General features: G+C 36.5%; 1 protein-coding gene across 3 annotated transcripts in view; it reads left to right on the plus strand.

The window, feature by feature from the left end:
* RETREG1 (reticulophagy regulator 1) overlaps positions 1-23,986 on the plus strand; it is a 191,944-nt gene that overhangs the window by 121,900 nt on the left and 46,058 nt on the right. Inside the window, exon 1 of one of the 3 annotated variants that reach the window (XM_007486835.2) lies at positions 17,034-17,745. The exons of the other annotated variants lie outside the window; for them this stretch is intronic. Within the exon in view, the coding sequence (XP_007486897.1) occupies positions 17,711-17,745 (35 nt within the window). The 5' untranslated portion in view covers positions 17,034-17,710. Of the gene's footprint in view, positions 1-17,033; positions 17,746-23,986 lie in introns of those variants that run through there. 3 annotated transcript variants of the gene reach the window in all.

The raw sequence follows: 23,986 nt of genomic DNA on the forward strand, positions 1-23,986 counted from the left end.
CATAGCACCAGAGAATGTTAAAGCTGAGTAGAAGCTCATAGTTCCATCTAACCATATCATTTTAAAGATAAGGAATGGGAGGCAGAGATAAGTGAAGTAGTTTGCCGAAAAAGTGATACTTTGAGTCTCCTTGGACAAGTACACATACTTAAAAAAAAAAATGAAACCTTCTGTCTTAGAATGAACAGTAAGGCAAAAGAGTGGTAAGGGCTAGGCAACTGGAATTAAGTGACTTGCCTAGGGTTACACAGCTAGTGTGGATGAAAGAGACAGTATGCACTGCAAGGACTGCAGAAGGAAATGGAACTTTGGCTGACAAGGGGGATGGGACTGAAACCTCCAGCTAAGAAAAGGAGATGGACAGTTGGGAAAGGGTTCTTGTCTCTTCTGAACTGAGAGGGGAAAGAGCAACCTTGTTGATCTTAGCCTGCTATAATCCCTCAGTTGATCTGAAGAGACCCAGATTAGCCAGATTTCCTCAAAAGAGGTGGATAGAGACTTTTTCCCTTTACAGAAGGCAAGAGACTAACCATCCAGAAGATTTCCCATAAATATCTTCAAAGCTGTATCTCTAAATCAGGAAATTACACCAGCCCAACTCCACAGTCCTCAGGGACCCAGGTCCCCAGACCTGAGCCCTCAACTCCTGAAGAGAATTTAGGTTGAAATCAGAAATTGGGACTTCCTGTTTTCCCTCTTCCCTAACCTATCAATCTTTAATCTCCAGACAATAAATAGATAAAATAAATTACAGAAGAAATAAACATCTCATTCTTCAAATGTACTTAGGGGATCAAAGATAATAATCATCCAGAGAAGAGAATAGAAACCAGAAATTGAAGGGGATTTCCTCTTATCCTTCAGCTCTGGACATAGATCCAACTTCACCTTCTCTGGGGCAGCTCTGTCTTGGAGAGGAAGTAGTGCTTCTATTTATTTGTTCCTTCTCTCTCAGAGACCTGTCAAGCTTTGGTTCTTGATTCCCCTCTAGTCTACTAGGAAGTATCTGATTTCAGATTTGGACCCAGGACCTCCCATCTCCAAACCTAGACATTATCTACTGAGCCACTTCACTACTCATATATCTTTTTTTTTTAATGGGCAAAACTGGCACTAGAAATTTGAGTTCAATATTTTTTCACTACACACTAAATTTCTTTGTTTTGTTTTATTCCCAAGTGTTTTAATACCTTTGTACTACATTTTAATCTAGAGGTTACTTCCAAGTGCTGGTAGAAAGAGTATTAGATTTAGCAACAGAGGAACTGTCTGTGCTACTTATTATCTTTGCAAACAGGCATTATTAGAGAAAGGTGTGCATTTTTATTCCTTCGGCATATCTGGAGTTGTCTAGAACTGCTGGACAGATGACTACAGATAGTAATGATTAGCACAAGTAAAGAATCCCCTTGAAGTGGTTCCATGTGTTTGAATATGCACTATTCAAAATTGTAATTATATAAAATGTGCTCATTGGTTCCAGCTCAATGGAACTATGCAGTGGGACTTTGAATATCTTTACCATTTCAGCAGATTCATCATTCATACTAATCAAGGTCTAGCCATATGACAATAATGACAAGTCATTTTTGTATAACCTTTTAAAGTGCTGCTGGTAAGAGCAAACCCAGGCCTCTAACTATATATCTAATATTCTTTCATTTTTACCTTTCTTGATCCCCATAACTGCTAGTACCCTTGTTCCTTGGAGTACTTTTGTATTTTGTATTTTATCTTTTGTATTTATTCTTTATATACTTATAAATGTATGTGTTGTCTTTCTTGATAGCTTCTTGAGAATAGGGACTTTAATTTTTTATCTTCATGTCGCCAGTACCTGGCATAGTGTCTGGCACATAGGAAGCATTAAAAATACTCATTGTTTGGTTAGGTTAAAGCTTTATTTTACAGTTGAAAGACCTGAGGCTCAGAAAGCTTAAGTGAGAGACCTGTCCATTGTTAGGAATAGCTGGGGTTTCCAGTAAGATTCGAATTTCAGTCTGTTTGACTCACAACCTCTGCCCTATTATGCCAGTGTCTCTAGTATTTAGAATTTATTACTCTATATTTATTATTATTATTATTATTATATATTCTCTGTTTAGAATATATTAGTTTTCTGAGGTAGAAAAGAGATTGCAAAAGAAATGTATTCTTTTGGCTGTAAATAATAAGTATTATTTATTGTCCTATACTAGCACATACTAGTAAAAAATATGAAAGAAGGATAATATGAGTAAGCTAAAATTTAAGCATTCACATTGCTATGGGTGTGCAAAAATAGCCTGGGCTACCCCTTATGATTTATTCATACTTTAGCACATGATTTCTTGGCTTCCATTAAGTTGACTGAAATAGGCATGGTAATTTTTCCACTCCTCTCATAGCCTCCCATATACTCTTCAGTGATGAATGTAGTCCAAGGCAGGAACACTAGGGAAATGTAGTGTACTAGAAACTAGAAAGATAACCTTTGGTACAATATTCTCTCCTCTCTCATTCCTTACCCCCTCCAATCCCAGTTCTTCACATTGCTATGAATCAGTAATTAACCAATATCTGAGTTATTTGGTTTTATAACATATTGGGCATAATTCCAAATTGTTCTCCAGAGTGGTTGGATCACTTCACAGCTTCACCAATGGTACAGTAGTGTCCCAATTTTTCCATATCCTCTCCAACATTTGTCATTTTCGTTTTCTGGCATATTGGTCAGTCTGATAGGTGGAAGCTGATTCCTGAGAGTTGTTTTAATTTGCATTTCTCTAATCAGTAGTGACTTAGATCATTCTTACATATGACTATAGATAATTTTGATTTCTTCTTCTGAAAACTGCCCATTGGGATAGCTATGTAGCTCAGTGGATAGAGTACCAGGCTAAGAGTTGGGAAGACCTAGGTTCAAATTTGGCCTCAGACATTTCTCATCTGTGTGATCCTAGGCAAGTCACTTAACCTCCTTTGCCTAGACTATGCCCTTCCATCTTAGAGTTCTTACTAAGACAGAAGGTAAGAGTTTAAAACAAGAAAAGAGAAGAAAACTGTCTGTTCCTATCCTTTGACCATTTCTCAATTGGGGAATGACTTGTATTCTTATAAATTTGGCCCAGTTCTCCATATCTTTGAAAAACAAGGGACAAAACTTGAAACGTGTTAAAGAATTTACTCTAGTTTCCTGCTTTCCTTCTAATCTTAGTTCCATTAGTTTTGTTTGTGCCAAAACTTTTAAATTTAATGTAATTAAAATTATCCATTTGATATTCTATAATTCTCTATCTTGTTTAGTTATAAATTTTTTCTTTATCCCTAGTTCTGACAGGTAAAATGTTGAATGCTCCCCCAATTTCTTTATATCTCCCTTTCTGTCTAAATCATGTACCCATTTTGTGACCTCATTTTGATATACAGTGTGAGGTATTGGTGTATATCTAGTTTCTGCCAAAGTGTTTCCTAGTTTTCCTAGCAATTTTTGTCAGATGGGGTTCTTGTCTCAAAAGTTTGGATCTTTGACACTAAATTACTCTGTCATTTACTATTCTGTATTGTGTCTCTCATCTGTTCAACAGATCCACAACTCTGTTTCTTAGCCAATATGAGATTGTCTTTATGATTACCACTTTGTAATACACTTTGAGATCTGATACTGCTCAACCACTTTCCTTCACATTGTTTTTTCATTGATTAACTTGTTCTTCATCTTTTTGTTCTTCCAGATGAGCTTTGATATTTTTAATAGCTCTATAAAATAATTTTTTTCATATTTGGCATGGCACTGAATAAGTAAATTCATTTAGGTGGGGTTGTCATATTTATTCTATAGGCTCAGCCTACCTACTTGAAAATTAATTAAACATTATTAATTAATGTGGCAATTAATGTGGCAATGGGGGAATACTGAGTCTCTAAGTCTTAATTCTCAGAAGAAGTTTTAGTGCATACTGTTTTCAGCTTTCAGTTATTATGCACATATAATTTAAGTTAGGGCTAGGGATAGATAGATCTGTGGTTTCATTGGTTTAAGAAAACTTCTCAATGAGAGAACTTCCTGTCCTGAAAAAAAGTCTGTGCTCTCTCTGTATTTATAGTCATAGAGAGTTGCTTGAATCACTGAAAGATTAAGGGACTTCCTATCAGTCTTTGTCAAAGTATGAGACTTAAATGAAGGCTTTGAGAACACCTTTTCAATCTACTATCCTATGCTGCCTCTTTGCCATATTTTATATTTTAAGTGTTACTATAATTGGTAGATGATAAGCACAATTAAAGTCATAATTTGAAATAAGTTTTATCTACATTCTTAAGTTTTTTAAATATATGACTGAATGTAAATTAAAACATCTGTAAGAGTTTTGGCTATGAGGCTAAATCTGTAGATCTTCTACCTAGATTAAGTCCAATCTTGATATAGGAAAACAATGGTTTGATAGGCTGAATTTCCATATTAGCACCTAGTGCTGTTAGTTTGATTTGCACATGATATGATAAGGGGCTAATAATATGAGAAGATGACCTACATGGCACAGGGTGATTTCAGTCATAGCAACACAATATTTATCCTAACTGCAAAGAATCAAGCTGCTAATTAAAGCCTGCAACCTTTTCCAGAGATTAAGCCAAATGCAATAATAAAAAAAAAACTTCTCCCATTCCTTAACCAGATAAGGTTGAGTTCTAGAAATCACCACTATAAGTAAGGTCTTCTCTTTTAGGTTACTACTTTGGGCATGATTTCTACATTCTTCATGATTTTATTTTCATATTTTAAAATTCTCATTTTTAAAAAGGGTTTTTTGAGGGGGGGAGTGTGGGAATGTAACCACTTAATCCATCTGTTATAAATCATTAATCACCATGACTTTCAACAAAGCTATTTTTGGTTGAGTACATAGGGTAAATAGACATATTTATGTAATCAAAGATTATAAATATATAGAATAATAAATTTTTATTTTAAAAAATTGTGTACATCAAGAATGTCAGATCACATCCTCTGAAAAGTATCATATATCATTGACTAAGATATGGATACATGATAAAAGGAGATATTATAAACAAATTAGAAGAATGGAGAACATTATCTATCAGATTTATAAAGAGGAGAGGAATTTATGAGTAAACAAGAGATGGAAAGCATTGCTAGGTATAAAATGGATAATTTTGAGTACATTAAGTTGAAAAGGTTTTGTATCAATAAAACAAGTGCTGCCAAGATTAGAAGGAAAGCAGAAAATTGGGGGAGGGGGATTTTCATAGTGTCCTGAATAGAGATCTCATATTGAAAATATGCAGAGAACTTTATCATACTCATGAGAATAAAAGCCGTCTCTCCATTGGTAAAAAAAAAAAAAAGCAAAAGACATATGAATAGAGAGTTTTTAGATGAAATTGAAGCCACATACAGGTATATGAAAAAATGCTCTAAATCATTACTGATTTAGGGAAATGCAAACTAAAACAAATCTGAGGTATCATCTCAGATCCACTAGATTGGCTAAAATGACAGATGTTGGGAGGGGATGTGGAAAAGTGGGAACACTAATATACTGTTGGTAGACCTGTGAACTGATAATTTTGGAGATCAATTTGGAATTAGGCCCAGGGATCTATAAAACTGTGTCATACCCTTAGACTCAGCTGAGACTGTTTCCCAAGGAGATCAGGGAAGAAGGGGAAAAAAAAAACCCCTATGCTCCAAAGTACGTATAGCAACTCTCTTTGTGGTGCCAAAGGTCTGGAAATTGAGGGGATGCCCATCAATTGGGGTATGGCTAAGCAAACTGTAGTAAATGGTTGTAATGGAATACTACTGCACTGTAAGAAATGATGAGTAGATTAAATTTTTTTTAAACTTGGAAAGAATTACATGGGATAATGAGGAGTAGAATCAAGGGAACGTTGTATACAGCTACAAATTTGATATTTGAAGAATAACTTGTGAATGCTTACTTCCAGAGAATGAACTGAGAAGTGGAAACATGAAAGACATAATCTATGTGTTTTGCTGGATGATGCCTTCTCTAGTATGGGGAGGAAAGGGACTGAACTAAAAAGAATAATATTGCAGAGAAGATAAAGCAGGTTCAGAGAGACTTAGACAAGCAGGATAGCTCTGAAATTATTTTATTATACATTTTTAAAAGTTGTATGCAATAGATTTCCAGTTTCATATGCATTCCTATTTTTTTAACCCTTACTTTCCATCTTAGAATCAATACTGTGGTTCCAAGGCAGAAGCACAATAAAGGCTATGAAATGCAGGTTAAGTGACTTGCCTAGGGTTATACAGGTAGGAAGTATCTGATGTCACATTTGAACCCAGGACCTTTCATCTCTAAGCCATGCTCTCAATCTATTGAGCCACCTAGCTGCCCTTCTTATGTTCTTTTTATAGAAATTTTCGTGTCTGTGTCTATTAAGTTCAGAGTAATGGAAAATAAAAATTATGAATAAAACATACATTATTATGAGCTAAAAAGAAAAATAAAATAGTCCCTTCCCTCTAAGGACTTTATTGTGCTCCTGGAAACAATATGCATACATGCAAATTGTGGATACAACACACACACACACACACACACACACACAAGGTAATTTGCAGGAAGTGGAAGCAACTGGGAAGGGCTTAGGAAAGACCTCATGCAGGAGGTAGCATTTTAATTGACCCTTGAAAAGGTATGCTTGATAAATATTTGATGACTAAAATAGAATTAAGTAAAAGAACAAAGGGATGGGTAAAAATGTAGGTGGTTTTGAGGTGAAGGTGGTACATGATCCAGGAGGTCATATTGGATGTTCCCAGTCTTTTCAGTAAAGTAAAAGGGGACATCATCTCCTAAGAGACATTTCAGTATGAGCAGAGCTGGAGGTTTGAGAAAAGAGAAAAAGATTTGGATCTTTTGTTGTCATTGGGAATATGGTTTGGAGTCAACATTACATTTGTGTCCAATTGTTAATGAACTCTATACTCTTTATCCTTCAGAATATTTCCTAAGTGCTCTCTTTGCCCTGAACCCATTGTCATAGGCCTTTTCATCTCCTCTCATGTCCTGTACAACTTTAATCCAATAGTCCCTCAAAGTGAAACTGTAAAAGTTACTTTTAATTTAGATTTTAACTTTTCCTACGTACATCAGTTACTGAGTCTTAGACACAGATTCCAAAAATGATAAAGGAATTATAACATACAATATTTTGAAACCACAAAATAAGTGATATGGAAACTATTGAGATCACATTTATTTAAGAGCTTTTTTGCTAGACTTTTTATCAATCCAGCACTTCAGCCCTATATATTGGGGGTCCGGATCTACCTCCACTGTCTTTCCAATTACTTTTATTTTTTTTAAACCCTTACCTTCCATTTTAGAATCAATACTGTGTATTGGTTCCAAGGCAGAAGAGTGGTAAGGGCTGGGCAATGGGGGTCAAGTGACATGCCCAGGGTCACATAGCTAGAAAGTGTCTGAGACCAGATTTGAATCCATGACTTCCCATCTCTAGCCCTGTCTCTCAATCCACTGAGCTACCTAGTTTCCCGCTTTCTAATTACCTTCTGACCCCTCCTGCTCCTTACCTTTTGGTTTTAGCTCCTATAGCCCTGCCCGGTAGATTTTGCCTCACTTACAGTTCCATACCCTCCATGGTTCTTTCTGGCTTGCTTTTGTGACTCCCCAAGCACCCTGTTGCTGAAGTGCCCTTGTTTTCATCTTCCCCCAGTTTCCTACCTAGATCAGCCTTTGGTTCACACAATAGCCAACCCAGAAAAGGAATCTGAGCACTAGAATCTGTAGCGGGGTGGAATGAAAGGAAAGAGAGGGTGGGAAACGAAAGTCTGCATGTTTCTGGTATAGTTATTTGTGTTTGCATGTGGGCAAATTCACGGGGCAAGAGGTCAGACAAGGTAATTTGTTTAAAATCCAGATACACAGAAATGACCTCCTCTCTGAGTGGGTCTCAGCTTACTATCTATAAAATGAAGATTGAGCTTAGATGGCCTAAAAGATCCCTTTCAGCTCCCATAGTCTACGTTTTTGCCTAGTGCATTCACTAATGGGTATGGGAATGTGTGAGTGTGTGAGATTTATCACACCTAAGAGAGAGAACTTGACCTCTTTTTACCTCTTATGACAGAAATGGCCAAAATGTAGGCTGTTAGATTTCTCTTTGTTTGATCTTTTCTTTTCTTTCTTTTTTTTCTCAGTCTGAATAAAAGAGATGGAAAGGCAGAAAAATACTTTATTTTTAAAGTTTACCTATTTTTATCATCAGACCACTGACTTTCACCCTGACACACAGTCAGCTCAGCATATTTATAACAAAGTAATATTGGCTAGACTCTATCTTTAAAAGCCCTTATTATAGTCAGCATGAATTCTTATTAGTAAATTTAACCTCCTATGTAATCTCCCCCTCTCCTAATCCTTGAAGAAGGCACAGGTTTTTAATACTTTAGATCCATTACAGTGGTGCATGTTCAAATATCATTGTTGGTCCACTTTCATGGCCATCACAACTAGTTAAAATATAAACATCAGTTACATTTATAAATATAAATGAAATGAAAGAGACTACTATAGGTCAGAAGTTCTGAGAGAAGCAAAGAAATAAAATTTATTTCCATACCCTTTCTATTGGCAACATAGATCAGTAAGGCCGGGGGATTATTTTATCAACATGTTCTTAGAAAATAAGGTACCTTCTACTCCCTAAAAAGAGCCATACATATATATCTCATTTAGAATCTTAGAAAAATAAATTACTCCTGTGTTCTTTATAGCACTATAAAATAGAGACTAGTGCCACCCCCACCCCTGAAGCAGATTTAGAGGAAGTTACCACTCATAACCTATGCTAATTTGCCAGCTATGACTAAGAAGTCACTTTTCTCTCCTGTTTTTGAGTAAAGCAGCTCAGTTGCACAGAGGGTACAGTCCAAAGGGAATATGCCTCGAGTAGAAATTGAGAGATGAAATAATTTGGGTCCCCTCCACTTTCATGCAGGGTTGTCCATGAGGATGCCAAGGATTTAAAAAGGAGAATGTCAAAGAGAGTCAAAGGACTCTTTTCTCCATGTATATTCTCTGTCACAGAAGAGAATCAGTCAAGCTTTGAAGAAATGAGTTAATCCTGACTCTGGATCCTGAAATAAAAGCAAAGCTGAGCACACATTGGTGTAAAATTAGTATTTTAAAACTATAAAAAATTTTAAAGTCTAAGTAGTATTTTTAAAAGTACTAAAGTAAACATCATGGGTAGCTCTCATTTTAAGAAGCATTAATTTAATAATGGACATAATTATATCTCTTACATAAATATCTATGGAATAGGAATGGCCAACCTAGTTGGATCTTCTCAAAAGTACTCCTTTTTCACAACTGTCTCCTTTTAGGATTTCTTTTCCCTTCCCCTTGTAGCAACTGAGAATGGAGATTAGAGAATGAGTCTTTTAGCACACATCTTTTTTTTTAATATTTTATTTGGTCAATTTCAAACATTATTCCTTGGTTACAAAAATCATATTCTATTCCTCCCTCCCCTCAACCCCTCCCAGAGCCGACACGAAATTCCACTGGGTTTTACATGTGTTCTTGATCAGAACCTATTTCCATGTTGATGTTTGCACTAGGATGTTCATTTAGAGTCTACATCCCCAACCATATCCCCTCGACCCATGTAATCAACCAATTGTTTTTCTTCTGTGTTTCTATTCCCACAGTTTTTCCTCTGGATGTGGATAGTGGTTTTTCTTGTAGATCCCTCCAAATTGTTCAGGATCACTGCATTGCCACTAATGGGGGAGTCCATTACATTCAATTGTACCACAGTGTTTCAGTCTCTGTGTACAATGTTTCCCTGGTTCTGCTCCTCTCGCTCTGCATCACTTCCTGGAAGGTCGTTCCAGTCTCCATGGAATTCCTCCACTTTATTATTCCTTTTAGCACAATAATATTCCATCACCAACATATACCACAATGTGTTCAGCCATTCCCCAATTGATGGGCATCCCCTCATTTTCCAATTTTTGGCCACCACAAAGAGAGCAGCTATGAATATTCTTGCACAAGTCTTTTTCCTTATTATCTCTTTGGGGTACAAGCCCAGCAGTGCTATGGCTGGATCAAAGGGCAGACAGTCTTTTATCGCCCTTTGGGCATAGTTCCAAATTGCCCTCCAGAATGGTTGGATCAGTTCACAACTCCACCAGCAATGAATTAATGTCCCAACTTTGCCACATCCCCTCCAGCATTCATTACTTTCCTTTGCTGTCATGTTAGCCAATCTGCTAGGTGTGAGGTGGTACCTCAGAGTTGTTTTGATTTTTTAGCGCACATCTTAGTGGTTTGGTTATTCTAGTATTTATGCTTTGAATTGATTGCTTATTCCTACCTAAGACCTAGAATTATGGAAGAACATTCAGATCCTTGTCTCAGTCACTGACACACAGTTAACTGATTTCCTAAGGAAATATTTTCATCATTTCAGTTAGTAAATGAGTCAGTCATAAAACAAATCCTAAAGAAAACAGATGAGATTCTTCTCAATACTGAGTCACTCCTTGGTGGCAAGAGAAACCTTTTAAGTAATTATGTTATGTTGAGGCTTTAGAAAGTCACCTAAATATCCAATTCACAGGAAGGAGATGCAAATCTAATTCCCAGACTCCTTCAGCATCCTTCCTCATCTGGAACAATTAAAACTAAGAATTTAACGTGTGTGTGTGTGTGTGTGTGTGTGTGTGAGAGAGAGAGAGAGAGAGAGAGAGAGAGAAAGAGAGAGAGAGAGAGAGAAAGAGAGAGAGAGAGAGAAGAGAGAGAGAGAGAGAGAGAGAGAGAGAGAGAGAGAGAGAGAGAGAGAGAGAGAGAGAGAGAGAGAGAGAGAGAGAGAGAGAGAGAGAGAGAGAGAGAGAGAGAGAGAGAGAGAGAGAGAGAGAGAGAGAGAGAGGTAAGAGTAAGTTGGGAAACTCCAGACAAGCAAAACAGTTTTACATCCATTGGAATGTAGTTAGAAGCTGAGTTTAGTTCATCTCATAGACTATGTAAGAATGAAAGCAAATGCCAGTAGCTGATGAGATGTTCTATCTGGAGCCAGGTTCTTCCTAAAATAAATATTGGTGAGAATTGGGAGCTTGTCAGTGGTGCCGTGCTGTTAGTATTGGGTGATGCTGCTTGGTTGACTTTGAAATCTGTTCATACAGTTCAGAGAGTCTCAGGATTTCTAGAACTTTTCTACAGAGACTTATTTTAACTGAAGCCTGAAAGATTCACTATAATCATCAGCCTCTCCAAGTTGAACTGACTGTATTACTATTTCTGATAGTGATCTGATGGATACCTTCAGGAATAGGTCAACTACAAACTTCATCTTCTTTGAGATCCCTCAATCAGCTGGAGCTTGATCTTTCTTAAAGTCTAATTTGGATAAGAACATGTGGGATAGGATTTTCCCTTCAGTGCTCTAACTACTCAAGGAAGCCATGAATATGGATTCCCCAGTGTAACTCAGTGTTTGAAGTAGTCTAATTGTATTGGAACTAGAATTTAGGGGGTCGCTTTCTTAGCAGCATTCTTCTTTTCATTTGGTAAATTCCTAGTCTCACAAAACAAGTGTTATAACAGAAAATTATAACTGGTTACAAGAAAATATTACTCCTTTTTGTTGCATCATTGACATATGAAAAATATGAGTCATAATGTCCAATAATAATCCTTTCAGTTTAGTAAAAGTAGATTCATGGAATTTTAGAATTAGAAGGAACCTAGAGGCCAACCTTTTGAGACCTTCATTTCCATATCTTTAAAGCAAGCAGATTCTAGTATGTAATATGCAGCCATCTGAAAATTATCATTATAATCTTTACCTTCAGTTTCTAAATCCCTACCCCTTTGGGTGGTATTGTTTTGCATCTTTTCTCCCCCAGCATCTAGCACAAAGTCTTCCAGGTAGTAGGCACTTCATGAATTATTAATTGAATTGAATTGAAATGGATCTAATCCAATCTTCTTCCCCATGCAAGAATTGTAAAGTCCCTCACAAATAATGGGTTAACTATCCCTAGCTGAAAGCTTTTCCACTTAAAGGAAACTCCTGGCTTTATCATCTAGCCTATTGTATTCTTGAACAACTCTCTCATCATTAAAAAATTCTTCATAATAAATTTCTTATAACTTCCCTTTATTGTCCTGAATTTTGCCCTCAGTACTGAAATATCCATCATACGTTTAAACTCTCTACTCTTCTTTGAAGACAGCTATTATGCTTCCCTTACCCATTCCTTTTGCTGGCTAAATACTGAGTTCTTTCAGTTCTTCATTCATTAAACATTCAACAAACAGCAACAAAATATTCTTGATAAATAATTAGCCACGTTGGTAAGCTCTTAATTGTGAAATAAAACTTCCATTATGTGGTAGAATGCAGAGTAGTGAGTCTTGGATTTGGAGTCTACAAACCCAAGTTTGGACTCTGGTTCTTTTCACTTATGACTTGAATGACCTTGGGCTTCCTTCATCTTTCTAGACCTTAGTTTCCTCTTCTGTTGAATTAAATGATTTCTAAGATCCCTTCCATTTTAAAAGACCAGGATCTCTGATTAAAACAGATAAACTAGTGGTTTAAGCACACACACACACACACACACACACACACACACACACACACACCTTGTGTTTAAATCTAGGATTTAGTTCTTAAACTGGTTTACGTGGGCTGTGAGGAGTACCGTGAGATAATTATAGCCAGGTTGTGTAGTCAGCTGTTTAAAGGCTCTACAGCTCTTTTTGAAATGAGATATACAATATTAGCTAAAGTCTACGCACCCCAAAATGTTATAGTGCATTTTGTTCAAATTGTTTCTTTGAACTCTGCATAATACTTGTAGGTTACATTTAAATATCACTTTATACTTAGCAATGCTCTTCCTTGCAACAACTCTGAGACACAAATAATAAAATCTAAGAATCAAATAAGAGACAGTGTGGTGTAATAGAGCCCTGGACACAATCAGTAAGACCTGGGTTTGAACTGTACCCTCAGCACTTAACCAGTGTTGTGCCAACATGGGCAAATCACTTAAACTCTTTAAGCTTCAGGAATAATAGTATCTGACACAATACTGGATGGGGTTGTTATGTGGATCAAATGAGATTATGTCTGTGAAGCACTTTACACACTTTAAAGTGCTATGTACATGCTAATTATTACGAGATGAATATTTAACATGAGTTTGAATTGATCACCTTAAGATTAAAAGCCTGGTATGATACCATACTATGCCATCTGAGCTAGCTAAAACAATAAGGCTATAGTAATTATATGCCAAAAAAAGGATGAGAACAGAATAGTGTTATATATTGTGATAGAGGCTGGCACTAGAGAAAAAGTGGAGAAAAAAAAAGCCTCCCCTCGAGGGTATACATCCCTTCCTTTTCTTTTCTTTTTAAAAAATATATTACTATATTTTAATATATATTAATATATAATAATCTTAACATTTATATTGAGATTATACATTATAATAATCTTGATATTCTATATTAATATGTAATACTAATATTCTATACTGTATAATAATACATCAATATGATAGTTTTAATATTCTGTATTAAGATATGAAGAATTCTAGGTGCTAGAGAGACAGGATGGGAAGAAATTGGTTATAAGACCACCAGAGGCAGAAACAGGAGCAATCTTGTCATTAGAGTGTTCTCCAGATCATCTTTGCTCCTGAGGCATGATAAAGTGTTTTGGGGGCACTTCAGTTATCCTGAAATCAAGAGCTTTCTCTTCCAAAAGCAACGAAGGTATTAATTTCTTCCCTGGTTTTGTCTTTCAAAATTGGAGGAACCAATGAAGAAGATATCTAATCTGGGTCTGATTCTCACAAACAGCTACTTTGCTCTGGGAACGCTGCATCTGGCGTACTTATTCTGTATGCAGTATTCTGGGAAGGACATTGATAAGCGGGGGAGGGTTTGGAGGTGGGAATTTAGGATGATGTAAAAGGTCAACAAGAACATGTCATATGAAGATTGATGAGTTGAAGCAAATGGGGATTTTTAGCTGAAGAAAAGAAGGTTGGTTGAGTAGTTGGCTGAGGTATGACACATAAAGGTACAGAACCTGGACTGAGGAAGATGAAAGTTCAAATCAGGCCTCAGATATTTATTAGGAGCATTACCCTGGACAAATAACTTAATCTTGTTTGCCTCAGGTTCCTCATCTGTCAAATGAGCTGGAGAAGGAAAAGGCAAACTCTAGTTTCTTTGTCAAGAAACCCCAAATGGGGCCACGAAAAGTTGGATACAACTGAAACAACTGAACAACAAGATGTGGAAAAGGGATTCAATTTGGGGGTTTTTTTGGCCTCAGATGAAAGAACAAGGAACAGTGGGTAAAAGTCAAAGAAAGACTAATCTAAACTTGTTGTAAGGGAAAGCTTCCAATTAGTTTGGAGTTTTTCCAAAAGTAATGGCTACCTCAGAAAGTAGCAGGGCCTCCCTCACTGGAGGTCTTCAAGTGAGAAGACTGAATGCCCAAATCATGGTTATGTTATATAATACAAATTCCATTTGGGTACAGGTTGAACATGATGGCTGCTGAAGTCCCTTCCAACTTTCAGATTCCATAATTCTGTGATTCTCTGAATTCTTTTATGTAGTTCAGTCATGTCTAACTCTTTGTAACTGCATTTGAGTTTTTCTTGGCAAAAGTACTGGAAAGGTTTGCCATTTCCTACTCCAACTCACTTAACAAATGAGGAAACTGAGGCAAAGAAGATTAACTTATTTGCCAAGGGTCACATAGCTAGTTAGTATCTGAGGTCAAATTTGAACTCAGGAAGATCAGTCTTCCCAACTCTGGACCTGTCAATTCTACACTGCACCACCTAGCTGCCATTTTATTGCAATTGTTTGTACTTTCAGACAAATTTCAAAATTCTGAGAACCCAAAAGAATAAGGGAGAAAATGATCCCTTGTATTTGTGGCATTCTATAAATTCTAAATTCTATAAATTCTATAAAGGCTAAGTACTGTTTGGGGTTTTTTCCCCCTAAGACATTTATCAAAAAATCTAAAAACTAGAAAGGAACTTTTGAAGGCAGTTAGTCTTAACTTACACAAGAGATCATCTTTCCCTGAAAATCTTTAGTGAAAGAGGGATACCTACAACCTCCCAAGACAACCCGTTTCACTGTTGAATTACTCTAATTGTTGGGGGAAGGGAAAATTAATTTCTGCATAAATTCTTATTATTCCTAGTTCTGCCATATAGGGCCAAAGTGAAGAAGTCATTTAATCCCTTTTCTACTATGAAAACTCTTTAAGTAATTGAAAGTAGCTGTAATGCTCCCTTTTTCCTACTTTTCTTTCCTGCCAGTTTTTTTAAACCTCAGAAATTACTACCAACAGAACTGAATTTCTGGGGGTAGGAAGTAATTTAAAATTTCAAGGAAAGGTGAATGAGAACATTTCTCTCAGTATCACACAATCATACTACATGTGGTTTGTGTATTGTATCACGGCATAGGAATCTCTTCAATGATCATTAAAATGCAGATTCTGTTGAGGAATCCAGTGGCATAATAATAAATAAAATGGTACATGCTTTAAAGCCATAAACATTCAGGGGGTAGCTGGGTGGCTCAGTGGATTGAGAGTCAGGCCTAGAGATGGGAGGTCCTGAGTTCCAATCTGGCCTCAGACACTTCCCAGCTGTGTGACCCTGGGTGAATCACTTAACCCCCATTGCCTAGCCCTTACCACTCTTCTGCCTTGGAGCCAATACATAGTATCCAAGATGGAAGGTAAGGGTTTAAAAAAAAAGACATAAACATTCACTTAAGATATAAAATATATTTTTTTCATCAAATAGTCAGATCAAGTAAGGATTTTATCAATTTGAATTCTGAGTTTCGGGGGCAGGATCCAGGAATAATCCTCTTAATCCTAGAATGTCTTTCAATACCTAGGGCTTTCTCATCTATTGTGTCCTACTGCCATTCTAGGGTCTCCCTTTTCTCATTGTTGATTTCCTGTGGGAGTCTCTATATTGGGGACAGATCTAGACAAGTCTTGCTTCATTCTCCTTTGGCTCTTAAGAATTTTGCTATTACTTATATCCCTTCTCCAGCAACACCTATTAGTGCCTATTTTTCTGTATCATCTCCAGCATTTGTTATTTTCCTTTTCTGTCATGTTAGCCAGTTTGATGAGCATGAGGAGCTACCTCAGAGTTATTTTCAATGTGCATTTCTCTAATTATTAGTAATTTAGCAACTTCATTAGTCTAAAACTCTATGCCCATGATGGCAAACCTATGGCACACATGCTAAATATGGCACACAGAGACCCCTCTGTGGGCATGCATGCTGTTGCCTGCCAGAGTTAGTTACTAGAAAGGCATAGGAACTTGGGTGGAACTGTTCCCCTCCCCCTCTTCACCATGCCTTCCTACCCCTCTGTCCAGCAACCCTCCCCTCCCTGAGCAGAGTGCTTTGACCACTTCCCTCCCTTCTTCTCCCCCTTGTCTGGGGTAAGGCAGGTGGAGGGGTGGGACATGACATGCAGTCTGGGGGAGGTGAGGCATGGCATGTGGTCTCCAAAAGGTTCAGCATCACTCTATCTGCTCTATGCTATTTTGGTCCAAAATCTTGAATAGGATATTTCCAGGGCCACTTAAACAAATATGTGTGCATATGTCTGACAGTCTGTCTGTTTCTCTAATCTATTGTTTATCTGTTTCTCCTCTTTGGGAAATAAAAGTTGAAACAAAAATTAAAATTATTTTGTTTAACTCTTAAAAATTATGACAAACAAGTGTAATGGGAGTGTGTGTATGGGGATAATGGGCTTTAAAAACATCTCAGACTCCCAAATTGGCCCTTTGCCAATGTCAGAGAAGACTTTACTGGACCCTATTTTGTCCCAGTTAAACAAATGTGGATACCTAGGCACATATTCTATCTGAGTTAGAAAGCTCAGGTGCTGATACTGCAGTGGTGAATTTTTCTTGGAAAAACGACTGACACTGTCCTCTGAAGAAATACCAGTGTACAGTGATGACATTTCTTGGAGTAAGAGAGGGGGAAAAAATCAACTCCAGCTACATTTTTGCCAAGTGAATGGTTGTGACATCGAGCAAACATTTCTGGGTACTATCACAGTTACAACACCTTTTGCTTCCAAACTCCCAGCTTCAACTTGAGGGATTTGAGATTTGATAGTCCACACTAAAGTTTCGGATCACCTGTGATGTGTCTGTTCTTAAGGCTCACTGCCCTGCCACGTTTAGAAAAGGAAAAAAAAAAGCAAAGAAAAGGAACAGGCCTCTGTGAAGTCATCCAAATAAAGGTTAATAACTGGGTGGTGATGCCTTCTCACAAGACTGAAGAGAAATGCTTGGCAGCTGAACAGCCCTTGCTCCCCAGCTGCCTGTCATGGTACTTGGAGTAAGAGGTGACAGACCTGTTTATTTATAGAAGGGGCCAATAACAAAGACAGGACTGGGAGCTTCATTCAGGAGCAGCAGGAAGTGTGTAAACACTGACTTGAGGAGCAGGGAGCACTCTTCTCCAAAGGAGAATTCTGGCTGGGTATTTTTCCTATTGACATCTTTAACTCCAGTTGAAAAGAGCCTATCATTGGAATAATTACCTTGGTTTAGAAGTGCTGTAGTTGCATCTCCTTTTTTTTTTTTTATTAAAAGGCTGAAATGCCTGAAGGTGAGGACTTTGGACAAGGCGAAAGGTAGGCTTGAAATGTTTTTTTTTTCTTTCTTTGCCTTTTAAAGACAGGTCTAGTGTGGATTATTTTTAAATTAAAAATTAGATATCTTCAAAAATACTTGTTTAGATAAATCTATAAATGTGAGAACACTGAAAGAGTGATCAGCTAGTTTACTTTTATATAAAGGGAGAGATTTATTAGTTCTCTATTCCTAGAAATCTATAACATAATTAAGACAGAATATATTTCTGTATGTGGATATATTAAGATAAAAAATGAGGATAGTTTGCCACCTTAAGAATAAAGTTGAGATTACTGTTGTCCCCCGTGTAAAAATTATTTAAATCTATGGTTTCTGAGCTTAACTTTAAATCAGGCTTGTTTGAAAGCTAAGGTGTTTTGTATTTTAAGATAGGATTTCTTGTTTATGCTCGTGAACCACTTGAATTACTAAAATTATTTCATATCAAATCAAGCAACTTATTTTTATATTTTAAAAACTTTTTTCATAGCAGTTCATAGTTTGAAAGAAATCATTCTGACAATTGTAAGCACTACATTAATGAACCATATTGAAGGTTTTATTGTGTTTCAGTTATAGGAGTGGGTGAGATAAAATGTGACATGACAGTCTATTTGGTGACATCCACCAATTTTCCTCTTTAAGATTTTACACTTAAACATATATACACAGAAGACAGAACCTATTCCATATACAAAACAAAAAAGGAGAAAGATGATTAGGTAGGAAACTTCAGCTTTCTAGTGCATATGCCTTGTCTTTCCTTTTTTTAGCATATATTATTATTATGAAAACTTTTACCTTGTGACTTAGAATGAATACTCTGTATTGGTTCCAAGGCAGACAGCAGACTAGGGCTAGACAATAGGGATTAGTTAAGTGACTCGCCCAGGGTTACACAGCTAAGGAAGTGTCTGAAGCCAAGATCCAAAACTGTGAACTCCCATCTCTAGACCTGATTCTCAATCCACTGAACCGCCCAGCTGCCCACCTTTTGGAGTTTATTATAAATTCAAAATATCACTTTCAAAGATGTCCTGTTTGTGCCTCCTTTGGAACTTAATTCTTTCCTTTTTTGTACATTTTAAAGAAATGATTAATTCATCTTTTTCTTTCCTTCCTTTTTCTTTTGGCAGTACTATTACCCCACTTGCCTCCCATGTCAACAATTTCCATCTATAGTAAAATTCTCCATTTCCATTGTGGCAATTCTTTAAGTAAATATATTAACTAGGCAAAGAAAATATCTTATTCCAGTTCTTACTTGAGCAAATGGGTTTCAGTATAATAAAAATGAACAAAAACAGCCTTGTTTTAAACACAAGTGGTCTTATTAACATTAGCTTTCATATTTAGTGGGAGGGTCTGTTACTCTATAGAATTCCTCAAATGATCAATTTTTTATAAAAGACTTTCTTGCTGTGACCTAAGAAAAAGAAATATAATCATTTGGATTCAGGTAGTGCTTCTGATGCTAAATGGAAATGTGATGGCCTGCAAGTTACTTACCAGATTATCAGTTTATGTGGTTAAATACTTTCCTTTTCAACTATATAGTTTGCTCCTATTCCCCCCTCTCCAATTCTGTACCAACATTCCAGTATATATGGAAATGAGATGTTTGGTTAACAGTCAATTTATATAAAAGGAGGTATCTTTTAAGAAGTCTATACTTTAGATATGGATGGCTAGATGAGGAAGATAAGGTGGTAAATTGTTCCCTTCTGTTTCTTTTTTAAAATATAATTTCAGAAATATGATTTTATAAATCATTTTCAGAAAACTGGAAAAAATTGGTTTGACTTCGAGACGACACATTTGGAACCTCAGTACATTTGATAATTTGGATATACCAGTATGATGGCTAATTGTATGAGTTGTTTATCAGTTGTAGTAAATATCAGAGGGAATGAACATAGACAAAAGAATGTTAGAATTGGGATAGTGTGGGGAGCATCTTAATAACTTGTTTTAATGAGTTCTATAACATTGTCACTTTTAAATGAAAGAATAATTGGTTGTTAATGATAAATTATTCTGAAGTAACAGTTGTTGATTATAATTCAAGCATGACCAGAAGGAAAGATAATATATGTGACTACATAAAAGGAATTCCCATAGATCCCCAGGGGCAGCGTATCTTTTTCATAAATTCTGGTGAGCTAAGTAACATTGTACCCCCAGGGAAAGAATTTGTCACATAAAGACCTAAATAAGCCTCCCAGAGGATTTTGTTTCTCCTGGGATCTACGGCAGAAAGGGACCCAAGAGATATTCTACTCTAGAGTCTATCCATACAATTTAGCTACTCTGGGAGATGTAATGGATTCAACATTAGCAAAATTACCTCACTGTTCCAGCCCTAGAAAATAACGAATCTCTCTCAAATTCCAAAGTTCCATGATTCTGTAAGTTTGCTCCTTCTCACCCTCATCCCCTTTCTCTGTAATTGCCTATCCTTCAGATTATTATTATAATCTCCTTAGACAGGAGAAAGGAATATTGCCAGTGGATGATTCTTTCAGAGCGTAGAAGTGATATTGTATCTAGAGTAAATTATATTCATGTAGGGGGTATAAATTAGCTACTATTTACTCAGTTTCAGTGATGGGGGACCAGGGGTGGAGACCTCTGTGTACAAGGAATTATGGATTTCAGCAGATAAAACTAGCACTATTTAAATTTTGTTTTAATTCTATTATCAGTTTGTTTTCTTTTGGTTTTATGTAACAGTTTAAGGTTTGCAAATCACTTTACCTAGCTGGGGTTTATCTTCAGAAAAACCTGATGAATCAATTAGATACTACTGGGACAGTTTTTAGGATGGCAAAACTGGGGTCCGGAGATTACAGAGCTAATAAATGTCAAAGATGGAATTCAAACTCAGTTCTTTCCTAACTCTCAAGTCTAGCACATTTCACCTGGGACTACATTGCAAGCAATCTTGATTTTACTTTATGCACTTGTTTCTTGAAGGTGGTACATAGTTATTCAGAGAAATCATTCTAACAGGATTATAGTGAGCCAAAGGACATCTGGATTAAAGAGGTTAACTTTGCTTGGTGGAAAGAGTACCGGATTTGGAATTGGGGAGCCTGAGGTTGACTTTGGGGCCAGCTGTTTACTAGAAGAGGACTGCCTTAGATAGCTTCTGTTGTACTCTCTGCTTCTAAATCTTACGATACTTTTGGTATATCTAAATATTATGATATAGACTTTTGACATCAATATGAGAATATTCCCTCATAAATAAAATCAGGAATTAGGTCTGAACACATTTTACCCTTAGTATTGTGTGCTTTTCAATACAGAAGCACATGGTATCATTGATAATAAATTTACTGGAGTTCTATTGTCATTCAAGAACCAAAAGAACCAGAGCTGATGTAGTCTTTTGCATTTTAGGTCAGTAATACATCAGAGTTCTTGTTTTATAGGATCATAGATTGAAGGGATCCTTAGCCTTTTATAAATAGGGAAACTGAGGACCAAAGAGGTTAAATGATTTGTCCAAGGTCACAGTGTCTGTGACAGAATTCAAACTTGACTCCAAAGCAAGCACCCTAAATCACTATTTCTTCCTGCCTTTTATATATTAGTAAATGAGGAAAAATAGGAGATAATGTCCCCAGGCAAGTCTTTTGAAAACTTATTTATCTATTTATTTGTTGTTACATTAAAATTCCCAGTTATGTCCCTCCCTTGCTTTCTTCCCTGTACTAGAGAAGGCATCATTTGGCAAAAAGGATATATGGATATATAAAACTGTGTCTAGCTTATTTCTTTTTATAAAGTCTCTAGAGGTGGACATACACAATTTATTCTTCAAAAATATTTCTGTGCTATTATTAATTTATTATTATTATTAACACATTTTCGTGGCTCTGCTCATTTTGCTCTTCATAATTTCATGTAGGTCTTTCAATTTTTTTTAAGTTAGCTGCTTGTTATTTCTTGTGGTGCAGTAGTATTCCATCACAATCATATGCACAATTTGTTCAGCCATTCCCCAAATAATGGACATTCCCATAATTTCCAGTTCTTGACCACCACAAAGAAAGCTGCTATAAATATTACAGAACAACTCTAAGTTACCCAGCAACGATTCATCTCTTTTGATAGAGGGAATTTGCCAACTAGGTATTCCTTGTATCAGTGGAATTATAGTTTCAGATCCCTCTTTCAATTCCATGCCCCCCCAAATAAGAAGGTGGAAGGGGAGAAGAAAAGGGAGCAATGGCAGAGTAACTAGGTGGTTTGGTGGATAGAGTGCCAGGCTTGGAATCAAGAAAACTCATCTTCCTAAGTTTTTTTAACCCTTCCTTTCCATCTTAGAATTAATACGGTATATTGGTTCCAAGGCAGAAGATTGGTAAAGGCTCAATCAATGAAATTCTCAGGTCCAGACCCTTTCCCTGTTAAAAACTTATTATTGAACAGGAAACCATCCAATCAAATTTGATTAACAATTAAATTTAAAATAAAATTAATCTCAGTGCATGACGTATCATTAACAACTTTTCAGTAACTCCTTCAAGCCCCCCATCCACATTCTGAGTTTGTTCAGTTATTCTAACTCTCTGTTCTTCTTGTATAGAGGCATAATTAAAGTATACTTTATTGTTCTGGTTATTGATTTTTCTTTGTATTATTTCATTAGGTCTTTCCAGATTTTATTTTGATCTTCATTATTATTACTCTTAATATTTCAGCATCATATTTATTGCATGATTTATTCAGTCATTCCTTTAATATTGAATGTTACTTCTATTTTTAAAAATTACACATAATGATGTAAAATTCATGTAGTTTTTTGTTGTTCTTATTATTCTTTGAGAATATTATTTAAATATTGTTATTATTGAGTTAATTTTTTTAATAGTTGTCAAATGTGCATTTTTCTGAGACAATTGGATAGGCACAGTGATAGAGTCTGGACATGGAGTCAGGAAGACCTGAGTTCAAATCCAGCCATACAAACTTACTAGTTCTCTGACTGGGCAATTCACTTAACCTCTATTTGCCTCACTTTACTCATCCATAAAATGGAGATAATAATAGCACCTATCTCTCAGGGTTCTTGTGAGGACCAAATGAGACAATATTTGTAAAGTGTTTTATAAATCTTAAAGAAGTATGTCAATGCCAACTCTTATTTATCATTAGGAGCAGCTACAGCAGCTACTATTAGTAGTAATAATAATCTGCTTTCATCACTCTTACCTCACACGTTTCCTCCATATTTGGATTAATTCAACCTTGTTTTTGGCAATAATATTCCATTACAATGCTATGCCACAATTTCTTCAGTCTCTGGGAGGCAGTGTGGCAGAGTAAAAAGAGCTCTAGCTCTGGACTCAGGAGACATGAGTTCAAATCCATCTACTCATCTTCACTGTGTGGCCTTGGGCAAATCCCTTCCTCTCTTTTCCTCTCTTCTGGATTGCCAATTTCTCATCTGTAAAATGAATGAATTGAACCAGACCTTGTGTCTTCTGCCATTTTCTCCTCTACAAGTACATACAATCATAGATACGTGTGTTTGTGTATGTTATAGATACATCTCAATAAATGTGTCTGTCTCTTACATTTATGGGATACTTTCCCTACTGTAGAATTGAACTGAGGTCCCTTCTGTCTCTAGTCACTAGCACTTAATAAATGCATTGTCTTTATTCAACAATTTGCCTCAGTGTTTAAATGTTTCTGTAGAACTGTAAGCCCATCAGAGTGGTGACTCCCTTCATCTGTGTGAGCAGGGAGTGAGTTTTAGACTTAACTGCCAGGACCCTCCCCCTTAAGGGTCTTGGCAGGAACACTGGCATCATTCGAGCTCTGGGGTTGCCCCTCTCCTGATAAGCCCCTGGGAGAGGGAATAAAATGCTCCAGCTCCAAAGGCTGCTTTTCACCTGGGGATGGCCCAATCCTATGGTCCATGGGAAGAAGACTCTTGGAGCTTGTTAGGGATGAGTGCTCTCTGCCCTCCTGTACAGATTACAATCCCTTTCCCTCTGATAACTGCTTGTGTGTAGCACCTGTTGTGAGACTTTTTAAAAATATCTTTTCATCTCCTTTGCTGGCATCATAATACTGTTAGGATATCCGACTGTGGGATCTCCTTTCTAATTATCTGTTTCTAATTTTCTTTTGATTTTTAAGCTTTTTTAGAATTGTGTGCAAAATTAGAGTAAATAAACAAAAAAGGAGGTCATATGAAGTCACTGGAGAACTTTATTTTAA

Source organism: Monodelphis domestica, chromosome 3, assembly GCF_027887165.1.
Source record: "Monodelphis domestica isolate mMonDom1 chromosome 3, mMonDom1.pri, whole genome shotgun sequence".
Classification (NCBI taxonomy): domain Eukaryota; kingdom Metazoa; phylum Chordata; class Mammalia; order Didelphimorphia; family Didelphidae; genus Monodelphis; species Monodelphis domestica.